At 48.0% G+C, this 22,252-nt stretch overlaps 1 protein-coding gene across 2 annotated transcripts in view; it reads right to left on the reverse strand.

Moving 5' to 3' along the window:
- Positions 1-9,992: 9,992 nt before the first annotated feature.
- CLIC5 (chloride intracellular channel 5) overlaps positions 9,993-22,252 on the reverse strand; it is a 150,225-nt gene continuing 137,965 nt past the window's right edge. For both annotated transcript variants that reach the window (XM_036249411.1, XM_036249412.1), the window contains exons 5-6: positions 16,294-16,478; positions 9,993-10,961 (exon numbers count right to left, since the gene is read on the reverse strand). In XM_036249411.1, the coding sequence (XP_036105304.1) occupies positions 10,794-10,961; positions 16,294-16,478 (353 nt within the window). In that variant the 3' untranslated portion in view covers positions 9,993-10,793. The remainder of the gene's footprint in view (positions 10,962-16,293; positions 16,479-22,252) is intronic.

Consider the following 22,252-nt stretch of genomic DNA (forward strand, 5'->3'; position numbering starts at 1 on the left):
AGATGTGCAATGAGTGTGTGTGTGTGTGTGTGTGTGTGTGTACACATGGAAACTTTCTGGAAGTGAATACAAGAAATTGTTACCAGTGGTGGCCTCTGGAAGCAGGTGAGAATGTTTGCTGTCGAAAGGTCACTGGCTTGTTATTGTAATGCTTCTTGAACTGTGTGCATTTTCTTTTTTGTGCGTGCATGACTTATTTTTTTCCCCAAATGAAAAATATTGCTCTGGCCGGTTTGGCTCAGCAGTTAGAGCATCGGTCCGCAAACCAACGAGTCCCGGGTTCGATTCCAGCCAAGGGCATGTACCTTGGTTGCGGTTCGTCCCCGACCCTAGTCGGGGTCGTGTGGGAGGCAACTTGTCCATGTGTCCCTCTCATGGCGATGTTTCTCTCTCTCTCCGTTTCTCTCCCTCTCTCTCTGCCTGAAGATAAATGGAAAAATATCCTCGGGTAAATATAAAAAAAATTTTACAAATAAATTAATAAATAAAGGCATGTCCATATAAATGAAATCTGTGTCCCTATAAAACAAATGACCAAGGAAGATTTTTATGTACTTAAACAGAACAGTCTCCAAAATACACTAGGAAGCAATTTGTATTTTTCATTTTAGCTGTTTCAGGGTTTCCCATACTAGGTGTTACCTGGTTCACACGTCTACGTGGTCATCAACTCACGACGCTTTTCATTACTTTGGGTTTGATCATATTACAGCTCTACCTCTCAGATGAAAGAGAATGATCTTTTGTTTTAGTCTTCCTCACCTTTTAGACTTGATATCAGATGTTTGGGTTGAAATCCCAACTCCTACATGGCTTAACCGCTATGAGCCTCAGAGTCCCCTTCTGTAAATGGAAAACAGTGTACATTGTGGGAATGCCATAGGACGTTGAGAAGATGCCAGTTTGAACTCCCTAACCCCTTCACCTTTAACATAGTATTGGATGTCAACTGTAACTGAAAAAAAAAAATTTAATTATAAAAAGAATTTGAGAAAATGGAAATAGCATTCCACTGAGCCTGAACAGACCGAAAGAGAGGCATTCAACATGGTGACGGTCCCACCATTGATGACAGTCAGGACTGCAGACAGGTATGGTCACAGCCTGCTTTTACACCAGGAAATGCAAAGCTTTCTGGGTCGTGCCAAGCCCTTTCCAGAGGGAGCCAGCATTTGGCTGCATGTTTTGGACACTGTAGCCTTGGGCCGATATCTCAGAGAGTCAATTCTGTGGGTGCAGCTGGGACTGTGTTACTGACTGTAGGCAGCATTTTACAGCCCCTCCCAGGGATGCTTATGTCCCCTCAGGATACCTCTTCTTGGCATCCGTTACCCTCGGTTCATTAAGCCTGTTTGTGATTGTGTCCGTGTTTCTGACAATGTTTTTGAAAAGAGGAAGTAAGGATGTCCACATTATCTTTCTTCATTTTTACATAGTAACAAAGGAAAAGAACTGCCTCTTCACATTCTCTCCATTTCATCACCCAGTGCGGTTCTGGGTCAAGTGATCTCACTGATTATCTACTTGGCTTTCTGCCTTGATGCATTTATAGGGTCTTTTATTATTGACTTTGGAGCTCCTTGCAAGGTACTCCAAAAAAGCATTTTAAAATAGTCCCCAGTGGGCAATTTACATTTTAACTGCTCCTTTCATTACCCCCCTCAACACCCTCATATAGTTCCCCTTTCTAGAATTAAATAACCGCATGATAGCTTTGGGGCTCCATGTCTCTTTTGGATGTTGCACTTGGCCCTGTTGTGGTCTGTGCTACGTGGCGGTTCAGTTGGAGTCTCATGCTCCTTCACATTCATCACCTTTCTCCTCGCTTGTGTTTCCAGGTTAGATGGCATCTTGATAAACTAGGGCCAGGCAGCCAGTGCCCTCTTGGTTTGATTTTTGAGAACCTCTCTGAGAATCACTGAAGGACTGTGAGATGCACAAGGATGTGGAGGGGCTAAAGGAACGATGGATCGAAGACCACAGTCTCTCCAAAATCCTTTGGTACCAGGTGAATAGAAAGTCTCCTTTCCCTCATTATTTAAACGAGCATTTAAGACAGAGAATTTGCCTGTCCCTTGGGTCTCATTTGAGAGGCCACAGTACTTGGGAGATCGTTATCCTAGAAATACAGATTTAGCATTTCAGGTTCTCTGGCTTCCTTTTCCTCCGCACTCCCAGAAAGCCCAACGCAGGGCCTGCCGATTTGCCGTTTCTCTCTCTCTTCACTGGACGCACACTCGTCTTCCCTACAGACGGGGCTGACCTTGCGCTGAAGGCCAAATGCTCAATGAGTTGTGAGAGTTTCTGGTGGAAATTTCTGGCAGACAAGAGCTCTTCATAAGTCCAAACCTAATGTTTCCAAAACTATAGGTCAGAAAGGACTCCTCCTCTGCCTCCCCCACCACATACACCTTCCCATAATATGGCCCTAACACCCTTGAGACTCTGCCGACAGGATATGCGTTGGGTTTGATCTAGAATGGCAATTCTCGCATGGCCCAGAGTAGAGATTTTTGTCATTTTAAATGTTCTCATGTTTTATTTAAAGAAGAAATTTTACATTTTTTCCCATCTACTTAGAAATATACCAAGAAGCCCAAGGGAAACAACAGTCACAAGAACCAGTGTATCGACGTGGCCTCAGACACAAGGCAGCCGAGCAGCAGGGGGAAGCCAGCACGCTGCCCCCTAGAGATGGCACGGGAGGCAGGACAGAAGGTGGAGCTGCACACCTAGGAGACAGCCTCCACCAGTGCCTAGACAGCCATCAGGTCTATTTCACTTACCAAACTAAGCAAAATTGAAAAAATGATAAAACCCAATCCTGGCAGTGATTTAAGAAAATAAACACTCCTACACTTCTGGTAGGAGAAGTTGGAATCATCCAGAGGCACATTTAGCAATATATATATCAGGAGCCTTAAAGTGGGTGTGCCTTCTGATTTAGCGATTTCACCTCCGGAAAGGGGTTCTCAGGGGGAAACAGAGATAATGGAGAATCTAGGTTATAAGAACTTCATGGTAGCATTGTTGTAAGCGTAAAAAAATTAAAAATAGTCTAAGGACAAAATAATCGAAAACTGGTTAAATCGATTTTGATACATAAAAATGATGTTGCAGATGAAAAGGGGCAAGGAAATGTATTCATGATATACAAGTGAAAAACATTAAAAACAGGATGTATAGAATGTTAGCTGACATTTACCCAAAAACATACTAGAAAAACTTGATCAAGAAAAGCAAAGTTTATTGGATTTATTTCAATAAAGAACACCTTCTTGACAATCTTGGTAGTATTTCCGAAGAAGAGCAAAACTGGAGGAGGCTATTTGTAGAGTCTCAAAGCCAGAGCTGAATGATTAGAAGGCGGGTCTTACCATGTAGGGAACGATTGCGATTGGGCAATTTTTGGCATAGTAGCTTTGGATTGGTGGGCACCCTAAGGTAACATCTTGAAGTAAATATTAAGGAGCAAGCTGTTGGTCTTCATAAGTATGCGAGAATTTTCTGGAATGCGTAGTAAGTTGTTTTTGTCTGGTCCCAGTAGTGTTTGGCACAGAAATAGGAAAATATAATTTACCCATAATTGTTAATCACAGAGGCAAGTAAGCACCTTGGTTCCAGTTCTCGGCAACAGTTCTTTTTGTTACGAAATTCATATTTATATTTCCATCTCACTAGAAAAAAGCCTAGGAATCTAATTATTTACAAATTAATAGTAGTTATCTTTGGGTGTAAGAATTACAGGTATTCTTTAATTTCTTCTTTTTTGCTTTCTCAACGCTCTCTAAAAACATATATTCAGAAAAAAAGATAAATTAGTTTAACCCTTATTTAGCCAGATAATTAAGAGTAGAGTCATCCTCCTCTTAAAGTTTCTAATCCATTTTTAAATAGAACACCCAATCTAGGCAGAATTTTGTGGCTAACTTGGGAAACTGGCTAAATCATCACATAATCACAACCATGTGATCCAATCAGCACTGGGCAGCTTTGCATCTTTCAGGCAGACAGATAAATGCTGTGTGGACTGTTTGAGAAGCATCCATTCTTCGGAAGTATGTTAGGAACATACTTAACTAACACACATACTTGTTTTTCTCCTTGCCTCTCTGTTATCGCTCCATTTTCAGAAACAAGGTACAGTGGGTTTCAGGGACTTCAGGGAAATGAAGAGTGAGAACCGAGGTGAACCCAGAAATCTAGAATACTGTCTCATGACCTCTCCAGACAACCACTAATAAAATATTTTTGAGCATCTAGTATTTGCTAAGTGCTAGACAAGGTGAGATCTGGCCCCCATTTAGATAACCTACACTCTATCCCTTAAAGGAGCTTAGTTTTTTGTTTTTGTTTTTTTCTTTTCTCTTTTTCCTTAATTGAATTTACTGAGAGAGGAAAGAAAAAGAGAGAGAGATAGAAACATTGATAAGAGAGAATACTGATTGGCTGCCTCCTGCATGCCCCCCACTGGGGATCGGGCCCAAAACCTGGGCATGTGTCCTGACCGGGAATCGAACTGGCGACTTCTTGGTGCATGGGTCGACGCTCAACCACTGAGCCACACTGGCTGAACAGGAGCTTAGTTTTTAATTGGGAAGAGGGTGGTGGGGAGTGACTAACAGCAGCAATTCCAGATAGATACAGAATAGCATGCACCCAAGCCCTGCTCCGCCAGAGGGATAGCAATCGACTCCAAGTTCCTGAACAAATATTCCCTCACAATACTGGGTGGAACGTGGTCCAGGGCCCACTCAGAAACCAACCACAGCCAAGAAGATGAGCTCAGACCATTGGTGCCTCATCCCTGAAACTGGGCTTAGAAACATGAGTAGGGAGGGAGGGAGCAGGTGGGAAGTGGGGAGGCATTGGGAGGTGGAGGAAGACGGGATGCTCAGGACGGAGACATGACCATTGACAGCATCTGCTGCACCTGTGCTGAGGCTGCGCCTCCCACCGGACTTTTTCCCTGAGCCAGGGGTTCATCCCATCCAAGGCCGTGAGAAGCTGGGTTCTGAGAGCAGGCAGGACACGGGACTGCCAGGCCCGTCACACCGTTAGCCATGTGAGCGCTCCCAGAGGTCCTTCTCAGCATTCTGCTGACTTCAGGTAAAACGTACTCAGGACTCTGGTGACCTGAATGCACAATCCGCGACGTGGTGCCAAGGTTGGGACTTTCAGGCCAGGAATGCAGAGGGGCTTGGGCACTGAGGGCTGAGCTTGAGTACAGGTGGACCAGCATCTTAAGATATTTCTTGTGTTGTTGTTGTTTTGTTGTTCAGAGAGAGAGAGGAAGGAGAGAGAGATAGAAACATCTATGTGAGAGAGATACATTGATTGGCTGCCTCCTGCACGCCTCCTACTGGGGATCAAGCCTGCAACCTGGGCATGTGTCCTGACCGGGAATGGAACAGGGACTTCTCAGTCCATGGGACAACGTTCAATCCACTGAGCCACATCAGCTGGACTTAGTATTTCTTAAATCACCCCTGGACTGTCTCTGTTGGCCACCCCTAGGCCCTACAGTTCAGACAGAAAATTGAAACGAGAAATGTGGAGGAACATCAGATTTTTTTTTTTTTTAATCTAGCTGTGTACGACGATAGAATTGTAGCCTTGCTAAAATAAAAATCAGTTTTTGGATGGCTGGGTCACAGGCTTTGTGCTTTGCCTTCTCTTCTTCCATCTTTTCTTTAATAAAATGTTGATTCTTAAGGAGAATGAACATATTTTCTTTTTTTTAAAACATCTATTTGATCACCGAAGTTTGTATTTTCTTGTATAATGGGAAATAAAATAATCTTTATTTAAAAAAGAGAAGTATTTCACATTTGTTATCTTATTTGTTTACTTATTTATTTTTTAATCCTCACCCGAGGATATTTTTCTATTTATCTTCAAATAGAGTGGGAGGGAGAGAGAGAGAAAAGGATAGAGAGGGAAACATTGATGTGTGAAGGACACATCAACTGGCTGCCTCCTGCACGACCCTGACCAGGGCCGGGGACAAACCACAACCGAGGTACGTGCCCTTGGCTGGAATCAAACCCGAGACTCACTGGTCCGCGGGCCGATGCTCTGCCGCTGAGCCAAACCAGCCAGGGCTCACATTTGTCGTTTTAAACAGCACAGGAAATCCCCACCTCAAATAAAAAGTCTGATGATCCCTTCGGTAATATTTGAAAATAAACCAACTTTATTTGAATCAGTCAATACGAATCAAAACTGGGAAACAAATTTATAACTGGTTCAGATGAGGAAAACACTCAGCAACATCTTCATTGAAAGGCATTTTACAGTCATTAAGTCTGGAAAACAAGGCTTGTTACCACCACAGTTAAAAAATGTCTTGAGAAAAATCAAGTAACCATCATTTGGAGGGTCTTTATAAAACGAGACGTTTGTTCTTTCCTAAAAGCCAGGCATCTTTTGCTAAATTAATGAACTCTCTAGCTTATAAAATGGGGAAGTAAGACAAATTCAAACATCAGTTGGATATTTTGTGTTTTAAATATATGCATAGTCAATATTGTGAAATCTCTAGCTATACAAAATATACCTCAGATAACTGGATCCTTAAAACTATGTTTTGCCATACAATAGATTGCTTTCGCAGACACACAGATGAGCCCAAACCCTCTCGTGAGGTCATCTTTTCTTTTATGTGTGGTTGGGGAGGGAAGGATCAGATCTATTTTCTTAAGTAACATTAAATAAAATTATGCATACTCGAATCATACCTAATTATGCAATGAAAGTGCCCTGACACCAAGCTGGGAGGAGAACACTGACCAAGGGAGAGATGTGTGTTCATGAGGCAGCATGTTTGGTTTGAGTGCTGACGAGCAAGGAACAGAAGACAATAGGCCTTGTGTGCAGAGAGGGCCCACGGCCAGGGATGTGAGCCGGTCCGTTCTCCTCACATCACCACCAGGATGCTTTCCGTGCACGCTTCTCTCTCGAGTGCTGAAGATTCTCTTTAAGGTCATATACAAAAATAAGGAAGTGATCCCTTGGGACCTGTGGACTTCATTGTAGCTGTAAGTGAATGCTTCACCTTTCCCAGGAGGGAGACGCCGTCATCTGGATCCACTCTGCTACTGAATGGCCCCGGGCCAGTGGGAAAGGGGCTGAGACACACCAGCCCCTCCTGGCTATCGGCTGCCTCTGGGCCAATTGAATTTGAGATACAGATGCCCACTGGAAAATCTCCTATTAGATAGACCTGCATCTTTCTCACTCCGCATCCCTTTTAATTGTACTTTTCCAGACCTTGCGGATTCCGGGGACTCTGAGAGCTTCAGAGGCTGTTCTGGACGTGATGCTTTTTGTGACAATTCTACAGTGCAAAGTGGCCCACAGGCACAGGTGTGGTGAAGAGCTTCTGTTGCTTCATTTGACAAAGACTAGAAAACATGTTTTTTTCTAATGAAAACTCAAGATCCTCACTGGCCCCCCAGCGGGAGACGTGAACACGGAGGACAGTGCCATTGCCCGGGGAGCTGAAACCACACCGGTCCTGTGGCCAAAGAAACTGATGGAGTGTTTTTTAAGTTCCAATGCATTCGTTTCGTGCTGGGTAGCTACACCCCAACATTTTTTTTTTATCCTCTCGAGGACATTTTTCCATTTTTTGTTCAGATAGAGTGGGAGGGAGAAAGAGGAAGAGAGAGCGAGGGAGAAACATCCACGTGAAACGGACACATCGAGTGGCCGCCTCCCGCATGACCCAACCAGGGCCGGGGACAAACTGCAACCGAGGCACGTGCCCTTAGCGGGAACTGAACCTGGATCTCTCTGGACCGCAGGCCGACGCTCTAACCACTGAGCCAAACCAGCCAGGGCGCTACACCCCCAACATTTAAAACAAGATCCTCATCTTGAGGCCTGTGATTCGGAATTGTCAGGCATTTATTTGACTTCCTTTGTCAAGAGATGCAGGCAAACAATAGAAGGGACTGTGCTCTGGATGGATCGAGATTTTTCTTATCTGGCTCGTCTTTTAGAGTTCTTAAAATCTCATCCAATAACTTCACTGTGGGCCACGCTGAGAGGTAGGCAGCGCTAAGTGGACGGGTAAATTCAACACAATGTTCAGGGTTTGACTCCTGTTTCTGCCTCTGCCTCCCACTAGGCCCCTACCCCACAAAAACTGTGAACACAGGAGTGAAACAAATGAAACACCAAACAGGACTGCCACCCACATGAATCCCCTTTCTGGGCCACTGAAATGTTTTCTGAGGGATCAGGGTCCATTCAAGACTCATGACGAGGGTTACCTCCTGTCTTACAACTCTGGAGGGTGGGGTCAAACTGCAGACCTGCGAGGTGCCTGACTTGGTTCTGGGACATCTAAGAACCTACCACACCGGTACTGGGAGGTGATTTGCTGTGTATATGACAAGGTTATGGCGAAAGCCCCAGGAGGCTGAAGAATCTAAAGAAAAATCTCATTTGAAAAAAGAAAATAATCAGAAGACAATATTATTATTACTTTAAAATACTCTGATAAATCTGGTCATAAGACCTTAAATCTCTAAGTCAATATTTGCATTATATAATAATCTATTGTTGAAATAAAAAGATATTTCTGAATTAAGTGCCCTTCCATCTCTGACTCCTCTTTTTTAAATGGTTATAATTAATTATATAACTGCCCCCTCCAGTGCCTATTAATGTTGTTATGTATGTGAAATGAAGTCAACCACAGAAGGAACATCTAGAAACAACAATATTGATTTGGTTTGGCTTGTTTGTTTTTAAAAACTGCTTTTAAAGTCTCGCCAGTCGGTGGAATTCTGAACATCAGGGTTGTTGGGTGTATCGGCTCGCCGGGGAGCTGGGCCACCGGGCTCCTGTTTTCTTCTCAGGTCGGGGAAAGATCTCCCTGGACAACAGACTGTCACACTAATTAAAAGGCCTTTGGGATCATTCAAGCGTTCATCCCCTCTGAGGCCAGTAAGGGGCTGTTCCTTATGGTCAGAGGACTATTTCCTCACCATTTCTCCTTGTTAAACCACTGGGGGCGGGGCGGGGGGGGCAAGTTTCCAGGGAGCTGTGGAAAGGATCCTTTAGAGGTGGAAATGAATCGACTCATTCTGCTTTTTCAAAACTCTCAGGCTTATAAAATGTCCTACTGAGAAATTTCCTCTTCTTCAGTGGGGCCGAAGGAGACCCCTGCTTCCTCCCCTCCGCTCTGATCAACGGGGTCACGGTTTTCTTCAGAGGTCCCCGGAGGCAGTAGGTCTTGGGAGTGCTTGGTTAAGTTTGTTGATGTTTCTAGGGAAGGGACCCATGCTGTCTGCCCTCCCTGAGCAATGACCAAGTCCTGGGGCTTTCCTGCTGGGAACCGCTCTCCACGACAGGCAGCACAGAAGGGGGGATTGTGAGGGTGAGGGTGGGTGGTGGGTGGGTGTTCTCACAGGCGTTCCCTGGGAGAGGGAGCTGGTGATCAGTCCATTGCTTAGTCTCCTCTGCACTGGTCCCCATGCTCAAGCAGGGTAAGATGTTAAAGAGGTGGCACTCAAGAACGACCAAGGAGAGCAGTATTGTCTAACAACAAAAAAAGATTCCTCTTTTTCATCTGGTAGTTGAGTCATTAACCAGATGGGCATACATATTTTTTTCAAGTTCAACCCGCATGGTTTCCCAGTCAGAGAGGCTCAAGGACTTTCCTAAGGCTCCAGATGATGCCACCTCCTCAACATGACTCTCACCCCAGGTCACTGCGGTCGGATCAGCCCAGAGCACTGAGACCACCCACGTAGCAGGTCAGGCCCAGGGACAATGTGAAGAGCCTGCAAAGTCATTTTTGGCCAATTCTTGGGTTTCTGCTGTAAGGTTGGTAGTTACATGACATCACCAGTTCAACACTTAGTTAGATTATGAGAGAGAAGACCTGTCTTCAAAATTTCCAGGGAACACTGAGCATCATTAAGAACTTTTTCATCATCACCCTCCCTCCCTCCCTCCCTCCCTCCGCCTCCCACACTCATCTTCATCTGCTTTCTCACAGACCAAGATTCACCCGTGGAGAAACATAGTCCAAGCCAGGCATGTAACCTGCAACAAAGCAACTACCCCCAAGCAAGCAACCCCCATGGCTGGTAGACCCCCGTGGGCCCTTTGGCATCAACACTGCTTGCCTCCCCTCCCCCCTCCCCAGTCTGGAAGTGCATGCAGTTTCCCTTGCTGGCGAGACCTGGGCAGCCTAACCTCCGAGGGCCGAGGGCCGTGTCAGCCAGGGGCGCGGCGGCACGCTGACACCGGGTCTGGCGTGGTTTCCCATCTGGCCTTCAGCGCCCCGCGTGACAGGAGTGGCAGAAAGTGGCGAGGGACTCAGGTACGTCTCAGATGCCAAGCCTGCTCGGCCCCTCTCCATTCTCTCTGAAAGAGAGCGGGGGATCTCTGTCGCATAAGAACTAGGATGGCATTTGTCCTTGGCCTTGAGGTTACTGACAAAGAGGAGGGGAGGAGGACAGCAGCCGTGCGTGTTCCTAATGCACGGGGGAGATGCTCTGATATTGGCAGCAGGGGCCAGTGACAATCCCCTTGGCGGGGTCTGCAACACTGACCCCGATTACACTGGGCCCAGACGGGCCCAAAGGCGGAGGGCTGGACTGCGTGTAGCATTTCTGCTTGCAGAGTCCTGTGTGATGGGTGACGGGCGGGGTTGGCGGAGGTGCTGATGCCGCCAGCCGGCGTGGCCAGGCCAGGGGGGCGTGCGCGGCGCTGTGGAAGGGGGTCCCGAGGCTGGAGTCCTGGGAGCGGGCCCTGCGGGCGGCGGGCGGCGCTCAGGACCGGCTGAGGCGCTTGGCCACGTCTGCGTAGGCCAGCTCTATCTCCGAGTCCGCGGCGCAGGTGTTGGTGAACTCGTCCCGGGCGTAGGCGTTCTTGAGGTACCGCCACAGGCCCGTCATCTCGGCCGGGAAGTCGTAGTTGCGGTATTTCTTGGCCACGATCTGCAACGGAGATGGCGGGACAGAGGGTGTGAGAGCAGGAAACCCATCACTGAGAGGGTGTTAGTGGTGCAGCCCAGTGTGCGCGCCCAGAAACCCTCCCTGCATCACAGGTGGCCGGCAGCCACGTGTTAGGATGCAGGGGGGGGGGGGGCCTGGGGAAACCCTATGACGACTGGAAGTCTGTGTACCAATGTGTTACCAGTGGTTGTGTCTGACAGAATTATAGTCCAGTATTTTTCTACTTTCCCGTATCCATTTTGTTTTACATAAGCATCCTTGTTTATAGAAGGGAATAAAAACGTTAAAAGTAAATTGGATGTTGGAATATATATATCCAGGCTCAGGGTCCGATGTGGGAGTGAACAGTGATTTCTCTTCTCTCCCTCGTTCACCACACTGGGGGCAGTGGACTGGGGCATTCTGGGAGGTGGTGTTTGTGTGCAGAGAAGCAGTAGCATAGTGGTTAAAAGCATGGGCTCTGCATCCCAACTGACTGGATCTGCAACCCTGACTCCACTACTTTACAGCTGTGTGACCTTGGACTAGTTGCTTAACCTCTCTGAGCCCCAATTTCTTTATCTCTAAAATGGAGGTAATAATAGGACCAACTTTGGGGTAATAAATTCACACACACAAGTGCTTGCAGGGATGGCTGACTCAGACTCAGTGCTCAAGAAACATTACCTACTATAATTCACCGAGACCCACCTTTTACCCATTTGCATGTGTTCCTTCATAGATCGGGGCAGGGAAATCTCTTTATAAGGTCTCACTAGCCAGGGAGGTATTCACAGACCTGTGACCTGTGTGGTCATAGAAGCCTCACAGTCTTGGTTTAATGCTCTGCTGGCAACGTCTGGAAATTCTGAGTGCTTTATTTGCACTGTGCATGGGGGCCGCAAAGCAGCTGGTCCTCCTCTGTCCCCCAGGGGCTGGGGTGGGACAGGAAAGGGTAGCCTCTCTCCTAAGGCACTGATCTCTGACTCCTTCCCTTGCTTTCTTCTCAGAGAGGGCCCAGACCACCAGCCCCAGGGTCCTCCCTCTCAGAGAACCCCCAGATCACCCACTCTCAGCTTTCACCCTCATTTTGCTGCCAGGGGTGTGCAGGGTTCCCTGGAAAGATGGGCTGAGTGACGAACAGTGACGACCTATTGCATGAAAAGCTCAGTCCCATAGATATGATCACATTTCCAAGGAGGATGCATTTCCCCTCATTCTCTGACATCTGTTTGGAACTGCTCTTGTAACACTGGGCTCTGTTCTATTCTGAGTCACAGTTACTGGTTCAGTGTGTTACTCACTTCCCTGGGGGTGAGCAACAGAAGGACAGGACCACAGCTTCTTAATTTCTATACCACTTGCTAATCTCAATAATGCTCTTGATAAGAGTAACCACAATGGCAAATATTTATTTACTATGTGCCCTGCTCCAGACACTACTTTGAGCATTTTGCAAGCTATTTAAATCTCTAAATAACTCTACAGACAGAGTATATTGTACTCCCATTCTTCAGATGAACAAAGGAAGGCAAAGAGGTTAAATAAGTAGGGATTTAATAAACAGTTATATTTCACCTTTACCATCCTGAGTTACCCTAACATCAAAGAGCATGTAGTGTCAAATGTAGTAAAATCACTTAATTTTAAAGACTGAAGATCCTTAGCCATGAGCAAGCTGAAGCCACCAGAGATTTAGTGGCTTACACAACGTGACACAGGAAAATAATTAGTTCAACCAATATTATGGAGTAATAACATTTATTATAGTCCCTGCTTCCTAATCCACAGTCCTCTCCACGTTGCCACTCAGCCCTACGTAAGTGATAAAGGAAGAGCTGTCCCCAGAATCCCTCCAGTGCCAGTTATTCTGTTATTGTTGCTTATCTCCAAACCTACCCTTGTGTTTGCCTCTGTGATGCTGGGGCTGATCGCCTAAATCAGCCTCTGCTTTGCCTGCGAGTCCTAGTTAGGCTCTACCAATAGGGGGCGCTAGACAGAAAGCCTGCTATAGTGGAGGAGGGCGGTGGGACTTGCCCCTTCCTATTGGCCTCCTGTTCCTGTCAGTCTTATTTGCTCCTGTAACAGGGGTTGCATCCAGTTTGCTGTTTTGCCAACATACAGGACCAGTGTCCTCACACCAGCTCAGAAAGGCCAGCACACAAATGACCCGCCGTCCCCGCAGAGGCTGGGTCTCAGCCCCACAGCTGTCCTCTGAACTTGGCCCCCAGCATCAGCTGAGCATTGCCCCACCTCAGAGGTCCAAGGCCCCCCTCATCTAAGTTTCTAACTTTTAATGATTCCAACCTCTTCCATTTGCTGCCCCCCGCCCGCGCCGATCCCGAGGGTAGTAGTAGCCTCTAAAGGTGGATATGCATTGTATATTTTGTCTGCTTAGTTCCTCAGCACTTACTTCTTTATATTAAATCCTTTCAGTTAAAATGACCGGTTTGGTGCAGTCAACAAAGAAGGCACCCCCTCCGTGTTCTGTCCGGCCTAGGTGCGCCTAACAAGCAGAGCGATGGAATCAGAGCCTGCAGCAGGACGCCTGCCGAGAGAGAATGCCCGGGCCCGCGTCCACCACCAGAGCTCCTTGGTCTCTGCTCACTGAAAGTGAAGGGCCCGTCGGGTCTGCCCACAAGCCTTTCGAAGAGGCTGTCTTGGCTAACGAGCAAATCCAGGCAGGAGTGGAGTACAGACCGATGGGTAGAGCAGCCTCAAGTCTCTCCGTGCTAGAATTTATCTTCAAGCTCTTACGGATATCATTTGAGCTTGAACGCAGAAGAAATGCAATTTATGAAAAATATACTTGTGTTTACAGCCCCCTTCCTGTTTGCTGCAGGACCACACGGATCACAGTGCCAGGCAAGGGTCCCAGTGGAGGCCACGAGAGGCCCACCAGGTCCTGCCTGCCTGAATCTGAGCACCCGCCTTAGTCCCAGAACTGGTTGTTTCCGCGGATGTTGGCTTCACTTGGGGAGATGAAACCCAGAAGGGAGCCAGCTAGTGAAAGTTCACACCAGGCACTCTGTCTCCATGAGCACCTGGGCCAGAGGCACTTGGCTTCCATGGATGAAGATGAACTTGAAAGAGAGCGAGAGAGAGAGAGAGAAAGGAGAGAGAGGGAGAGAAGAGAGAGCACACAAAGAGTGAGAGGGTGAGGATTCACACAGGAAGCTCTGATGTTTGCAGGAACTTCCAAGCTCATGTTCTGAATTTACTCGTTCATATGAAAACAGTTAGCTCCCACAGACCAGATTAAGTTTTGGCGTCGGAAGCCAAGCTGGAGGCCTGACTTGGCTCCCCGTCACTCTTTCTCCACTTCAGAGGTTTGCCAGGTCTCTGGGATCTGATAAGCTGGATCAGCAGAAATCCAAGGAGACAGGAGGCGAGGCTCAGCCTTTGCCCTTCGCGGGACATCCTCCCTCTGATCCCCAGCCTCTCCCCATGAACAGCTCACTGAACTGTATCCAAGGACAGGGGTGTAACTTCATCTGTTAGGGCTGGAAGGAACTGAAGACATTGTAGGCTGAAGCAGAGGGCCTGGGTGATCCATTTGTTTACCTTACTCAACAAGCGACTTTTGAGTGGGTAGTCAGCACACGTCTGAGAGAGAGAGAAGCAAGGAGGGAAGGGAGAGAGCAAAGAGCAGCGAAGAATAGAATCCACATCTCCTTTTGGGCATGAGAGAATGAATTACAAAAAGAGTCTTACCTGCCCCAGCTCATGCTATCAATTGGTAGCAGATACAGACCAGAACTTGGGTCTCCCGACTTCTAGAATGGGGGTGGGGGGTCTTTCCATTACATCACTATGACAGTGTCACTGAATTGGAATCATATCATCCCTAATGGTGTCACTTATTCTTCAGGAAAAGAGAATAAAGGATGTTTGGGGGGTGGAGTGGGGCATGCACTAATTAATAACTTCAAAGAGATGTCGCTTGGCTGGGCCTGCAATTGAACATTGGCTTGGCCCTGAACCCAAAGTGTCTTCATATGAATAGGTTGTCTTTGCCCAGCCCGTTGGCACTGGTACGCATGGCTCCTTCCCAGGCTGTAGCTCAGACCGAGCCCATGGGAACACCAGTGCACACCCAGCTAAGTGATTTCAGCTCAAGTAGGTGTGTGCAGTGATTGGAGGGAAGTCTGCAAATCTAGCCCAGGGTGTCAGCTGGAAAAGACAGGTAGATATCCAGCTGATACATGATAGAATCTGATGCTTCTCAGTGTGAGGCAGAAAGCAACTGGGTATCATAAAGACACAACTAGATGACAAAACGGTCCATCAATGAGTATTTCTTATAGGGCTACCCTATGCCCATCATCGTGCTCAGAGAAGCCATATCCTTGCAGAGTGTATTGTCTGACTGAGACAATAAGACGTAAACACCTGTACAAATAGAGAACAGTCTAATTTTACGACCCCATTGTATTCTCCAGGCTGATGAGGGTCAGGACAGGATACAGAAGTGTTAGTTTAGGGAACTTTTGGGGGACTCAACTGCGATCTTAAATGAGATTAGAAGAGCAGCCCCGTCCCATGTTGTCCCAGAGAACCAAGGATAGACAGCAGGGAGACCGTTTGAAGGCCATCCAAGATGGTAGGGATGGCTGGTGAGGGCTCATTGTCATCGTGTGTGGTCTCAGCAGCACGGGATCCTGTCACAGATGCACAGAAAGTGGCCCAGTTTGGGATAGGATATTTTTGGGGATGACCTCGGAATTCCCTTCTCTCTGACTCACCGATCCTGAAATCCACCTAAGAAAGGGTTACATTGCCCGTAGAAGATGGTCACAAAGTAAAACAGTAAAAAAAAATGATGTTACTCCTTGCAGCGTTATCTCACAAGGAAGATGACGCCTGCCTGCCCTAGGGGGTCACTGGAGGGCAGGAGAAGGCGGGTCTCAGGACAAAGGAAACCTGATAGGAGAGCACATTTAATAGAGCTGTGAGGACGTGGCCAGTGAAAGCCTATGAGGAAGAGGCAAAAAAGAGGCCTCTGGAGTGACAGGACTATATATACCTATATGTGACACAACAGTAGCAACCATCATATATTGAGTCCTTGCAAGAAGCCATGCACTTCATGCATGTTATTCTCCCAGCAGCCCCAGACATAAGCAGTCTATGCCTATTTACAGGTGCAAACTGAACCTCGGGGAGGTTATCCGACAGGCACACAGTGGAGGCTGGCTTTGGGTTTCTATTCATGTGACTTCAGAGCTCAGACTCTCCACCAGCAGGTGGCACTGTCCTTGACCCGACCACACAGGTGACCCAAGTCTAAGATGGAGTTAAATCTGGTGAGCACTTGTGGGTGGACCTCTCTTACCTTGACCACATGGAGCTTGGGCAGCAGGTTGCAGTCGGCCAAGGTCAGCTCGTCCCCATCCAGGAATTTGCGCCGGGACCCCCTGTCATTGTCCCCGTGAGTGCTGGCGTCGATCTCCTCTGGCAGAGGGGTGCTCAGGTAGTCATCCAGTTTCTTTAGTGCCTTGGTCAGGCCTCTCTCAAGGGCTGGCATGGAACAGCAAACAGTGTCTTTAGTCAACCTTGCCACTGGATACGGCCACAGTCTTCAGAGTAAAGTAGCGTATCCCCAATCCTGTCCCCCTCACCACAATACCAGTCCCCACACACTACAGAATACCTGGCAGCCACTAGCACGATGCAGAAGAGTATCCAACAGCCTAAAACGCGAGCCTTTGCCAGACACCTAGCTAAGCCTTTTAAAAATATAGACCGACTGATAGATTGCTAGCGATGCAACCATTAGCATACATATCAGAGCTTAGTGCTTACCTTTAGAAGATACAATAACACAGTCAACCTTCATTTGTCTTTTTTTATGTATATGTTTCCAATATTCCACAGTTACCACATCATTTTATATAAAGAAAGGCTTGTTAAATAAGTAAAAATAGCAACTGTGTAAGCGTCCTAGGCCAGAGATATGCACCAGATTTTGTGGGAGCATCAACTATGGCTAACCCAACCTGAGAAGGGAGATAAGACACAGGACAGTGAGGGGCCCTGTTTGGTGCTACCCTCAGAGAACCATGGGTGGCGGGGAGGCATGCTTAGAAGGTTGTTGTAAAAAGCAGAGTGTTCCAAAACAGGACCAGCGCGCCGGGCAGCGGCTCCCCTGGAAATGCGCAGTCGCAGCTGCGTGGACACCTGTCAGGCCTGCAGCCCCGAGAGCGAGCATGCATAGGAAGATAATGTGGCAGAAGACTTGGACAGCTCTGCCCCAGTAACGATCTCTCCGATCATTCATTCAGTCACAAGAATACAACAGAATACTCAGGAGAATAACTCCGGGAGCTCACTGTCCCTGAGTCATCCCACCCAGGATCCCAGGGACCGCCGGTCACGGAGCACTGGCCCAGCCCGTCCACCTGAGCTCAGCGCGCAGAGCTGGAGGACATGGCTGGGAGCGCCGCTCAGCAGCCGCTGCACCTGTGCGGCAGCCCCGCGCCCAGCAGCTGTTTTTCCCAGACTCTGGTTTACAGCGCGACACCGAGATCGGAGGAATCAGTCCTGATGTTAATTCCAGCAGATAAAAAGGGGGTGCTGTCCCTGGAGAAAGAGCCCAGTAGACTGTTTCTTGGTCCGATTTCCCCCCAGTGTGCCTTCTGTGAGCCACTCCTCACATCACCTGCGTTTGTCTTTTCAGAGAAAGCCTTTGGTTTGAGGCAAAGAAATGACACCAGCCCAAGACAAATCAGTCGAGTGCTCACTGGAATGTTTAAAAACGGACTGGAGGTTGGACTTGGTTTCTCAATACTTCCTTCTCCCTGGTGCGGCATTTGAACTTGTACTTCATCATCTGCTTTGTGTTTTCAGTTTGGGAGAACAGAGGCATCAGCGCTGGGAAAATGCTCGTATTTCCCTTAGTGATTGTCTAGACGGGAACGGGATCGCAAGCCTGTTCCGGAGCCATAGCAGAGGGTGGGTACCCAACACCACTTCCTGTGCTCCCTGCCCTCTCCAAGTGCTTGTGATTTATGTTGGGTTTGTTGGCTTCCTCAGATCTTTCTACCCTTTTCGGTTTGGGAGATTATGACAAAATCTTTTTTGTAAAATATTTTTTCTTTATTGATTTTAGAGAGAGGAAGGGAGAGGGAGAGAGAGAGAAACATCGATGAGAGAGAACATTGATTGGCTGCCTCCTGCATGCCCCCCACTGGGGATCAGGCCCACAACCTGGGCATGCGCCCTGACTGGGAATCAACCCGGCGGCCTCTTGGTGCACGGGTCGACGCTCAACCACTACCGGCCGAGCATTATGAAAAAATCTTAACTCAAATGGGAAAAGAAACAAATCTGAGAGAGCGCCTGTTGAAATTTGACCAATTGATCATCGTCCACGGGAAAGAGACATCTGATGGGGAGTGAGATGTTGCAAGTTCTGATTTCAAATGCCCCTGGGAGACCTGAGCGGGCTGAGGCTCAAAGCTGTGCCCAAGTCTCTGGTCTGGGAACTATTATGACATTGGCAAAGAGGCCGGGGGCAGCCACGGAAGCTCCTTGGGAGGACTCTGGGCAGTGACAGAATAGGACTCTGGGCAGTGACAGAATAGTCTCAGAAAAGTACAGCATGGGGAATGCAGTCAATAACATTGTAATAACTATGTATGGTGTCTGATGGATACTAGATTTATTGGGAGGATTACTTGGAAAGTCATATACATGTCTAATCACTGAGATGCACACCTAAAGCTAATATAACCTTGGATGTCAACAGTGATTGAAAAAATTTAATCATTTAAAAAAATTTTTTAACTCTCTCTCTAGTGATCTCCTGAGATGGAAGGGTAAAATTTGGCAGCGGGCATGATTGCTGCCTCATGTCACAACTGTAACGTATCGTGCGACATACCAAGGTGGCCCTTTCTGAGAATGTTCTTGTGTGTCGGCTCAGGAATGTGAAGGTTCAGCTGGTGATCGTTGTAGAGAGAGGAGATGAGGGAGCAGGATGGGACCAAGTGGCCTGGCGCCAAGGCTGTATTTAAATTCTGACCCTGCCCAGGGTGAATTTAACATGAGGCTGGCAGGACGGACGCTTCGAGGCCCCATCACTGCGTGGGCCCTTTCCAAGGCCTTGAGGTTGTCTTTCAAAATTCCTTGTTAGTACTTATTGCATTGGCTCCAGATCCCACGAATCTTGGAAACATCCTTCATTTTGGCATTTACTACATGTGACCTTGGGCAAGCTCCTCAGCTCCGTCGAGCTTTGGTCTTCTCATCTCAACTACGGGACTAAACTTCTCTAACCCTCGGAGAGCCATGGGGAGGATCCACTCAGACTATGCAGGGAAAGTGCCTCATCTACCGCCTGGCCCATAGGAGGGCATCAGTGAATGTCAACTACTGCTATCAATATGACAGTCACCCTGCTCTCGGTCCCTCGCCCCATACCCTTGGACGTACGTTCCTGAGAAATCCAAGGTATGGCAGAGAATGAGAGATTCTAAAAGCTCGCGTTATGAGGCCCGAGCCCCAGAGGAGGAAATGACCAGCCCCCGAGCGGGTGCTCTGCTTCTCTTGCCGACTCAGTGATCAGCCACCGCCCTGAGCGTGCTGCTGCCTCGGGACCCTTCTCAGTGACGAGCTGTGCTGAGGCGCAGCCGGCAGAAAGCAGACACCGCCGGCCTGTGTGCTAACACGCTGCCTATTATCGAATAACAAACGCCAGTGCCAATACCTTCTCTGCCAGTTCTTTTCCATCCCACCTGCCAACCCCCTCCTCTGACCCTGGCCCAATCCGCCATCCATAGAACTCAATTATCTCTTTCGGCTGACGGCATGTAGGTCATGGGACCGCTGGGGCTGAACTTTCTACTCTGGCGAGAGTGAGGGGGATAGAAAAGAAACCGGAGTAACAAGGAGATGTTAATTCCTTCAGTGCCTGTATTTAAAACCCTCTCTCCCGAAAACTTCTTCCGAGTAGCAGGATGGGTTACCCTCAGACCGCAGCAAACAAGCCTGAAACCAGGGGACCCCAAGACTCAGGACCACTAATGTCCCAGGCACTTGATGGATACCCAGTCCTCTAACTGCTTTCTTCCCCTCCCCACCCCTTCCCATAAAGATTTATTTTGTACCACACACAAACGCACTGGGTAAAATATGTAATGAGGAAACAAGGGGGAATAGTTCATAAATATTCTCAGCCATATGCAAACAATCTCAAATTTATTTTTCTCTTTTTTAAGGAGAAAAAAAAATCCACCCATTCCATGATCACTTCCAGATTCATTGAGGTTGATATTACATAAGACCCAATATTGTTTTCTCGTCATAGAGAAATAATGACTTGGAAACGGCAATTTGAGCTAAGAAAATAATATACTCTTACCAGGGCATGGAGGCTGAATGGGGACCCGGGAGCCAAGACTCTAGCTTAGCCTCCAACAAGCTCTTGCAAGCACAGCTCAGCCCTGGTTCGCTGGCATGCTCTGCACCAGGGTGCTGACCGGCCCGCAGCCATGCAGACCCCTCGGGCTCAAATTCACTGGGAGCAGAGCAGATGCCGAGGTGGTCTTCGAAAGGACGGGCGCAGCTCTGTGGGCCCCAGTTGTACACAGTCTCTCTGGCATGCAAACTTGCAGAGGGATTAAGAACCAAGGGTCCGCCCTGGCCGGTTTGGCTCAGCGGTTAGAGCGTCGGCCTGCGGTCCTGAGAGACCCGGGTTTGGTTCCCGCTAAGGGCATGTACCTCGGTTGCAGTTTGTCCCCGGCCCTGGTCGGTTGTGCGGGTGGCAGCCACTCGATGTGTTCCTTTCACATCGATGTTTCTCTCTCTCTCTCTGTTTCTCTCTCTCCCTCCCACTCTACCTGAACAAAAAATGGAAAAATTTCCTCGGGTGAGGATAAAAAAAAAAAACAAACCAAGGGTCCACCTCTGACTGACATCTGCAGCCTGGATGGGGGTCTGTTGGAGTCTCTGTGGAAGAGATCATGGCTACAAGGGGCTGGTCCCAGGCCTAGCACCTTCTTCTTTTTTTTTTTTTAAATATGTTTTTATTGATTTTTTAGAGATAGAGAAAGGGAGAGAGAGAGAAACATCAAAGAGAGAAACATCATCATGGAGTGGCTGCCTCCTGCACGCCCCCTTCTGGGGATCAAGCCCAAAATCTGGGCATGTTCCCTGACTGGGACTCAAACCAGTGACCTCTTGGTCCGTGGGTCGATGCCCCACCACGGAACCACCTGGGCTGGGCCAGGCCTAGCACCTTCTGACCCCTAGGTTCCTCTCCCAGCTCTAATCCTGTTACCCAGCAACAGCAAGAAATACACCTACTGCACTTCTGAAGTGGGGGCTGTTTATGCCATCTAGCATGTAAATACACCATGAAGCTATTCAGATGGGATTTGGTATTCATCTTCATTTAACAGATAAAGAAATGGAGTCTTGGAATTACCCAAGGCATGCCAACAGTTCCAGGTTCTCCTGACGTACAGAGGAAATGTACCTGCATTTGTTTTTAACTGTGTGGTTGTCTTATGAGCCCCCAACCCCTGGGTGGAGAGAAAACAACTTCGATGTAGTGCAATCTGGATTCTGACCCAGTCTGATGCAATACTCTAATGGTCCCTCTGGAGAATTCCCAGTGCTTTTGCATGAGAGCACTCAGTTTCTCAGACAGCCTCCTTGTCTGCTCCCTGAGTCAGGGGGCGGGGGTGGGGGGCCTCCCTGTGACCTCATGGCACTCGGGGGATGGGAGTCCTGGGATCTATGGGGTAGAAGTTTTGGGAAGTTAAAGCAAGTCCCGTGTCTGTTCCCAGTGACTCTGAATCTCTACTTCCTCCCAGATAACCACGGGGTGTTGCCCCTAAGGGTGTGGTGTCAGAAGTGGGCTGCTGGTCTCCCTGCAAAACCCTGGAAGGACACCCGAGCTAAGTGCCCCATGGGCCTTTCTGGACATGTGCCTCGTTCCTTGACGCCCTGTCTGTCTCCTCTCCTTCATCCCCAAGTCCCCTGGGCAACAAGGGGTGGCCTTTCCCATTCATTTGCCTCTGTCAGATAGTCTGTCAACCACAGAGCAGCAAGCCTGGAGCTAAGTACTCCAGGCCTGGCTCTTCATGTCCTAAAATGAAGAAATAAAGGACTTTTAAGACAATAGCTTGGCTTGCGAAGCTACTGTCTTGCTGCAAATGCTATTTTGAATATCAGAAGCTAAATATTGAATTTCTTTTTCTTTCTTGGAATTCCTCTAAAGAAACCCTCATCTCTCATGGGGCCGACGGATGCCCAGGACAGATTAGAATCATGAACTCAGGCAAAGA

This window comes from Molossus molossus, unplaced genomic scaffold (genome assembly GCF_014108415.1).
Source record: "Molossus molossus isolate mMolMol1 unplaced genomic scaffold, mMolMol1.p scaffold_m16_p_8, whole genome shotgun sequence".
Classification (NCBI taxonomy): domain Eukaryota; kingdom Metazoa; phylum Chordata; class Mammalia; order Chiroptera; family Molossidae; genus Molossus; species Molossus molossus.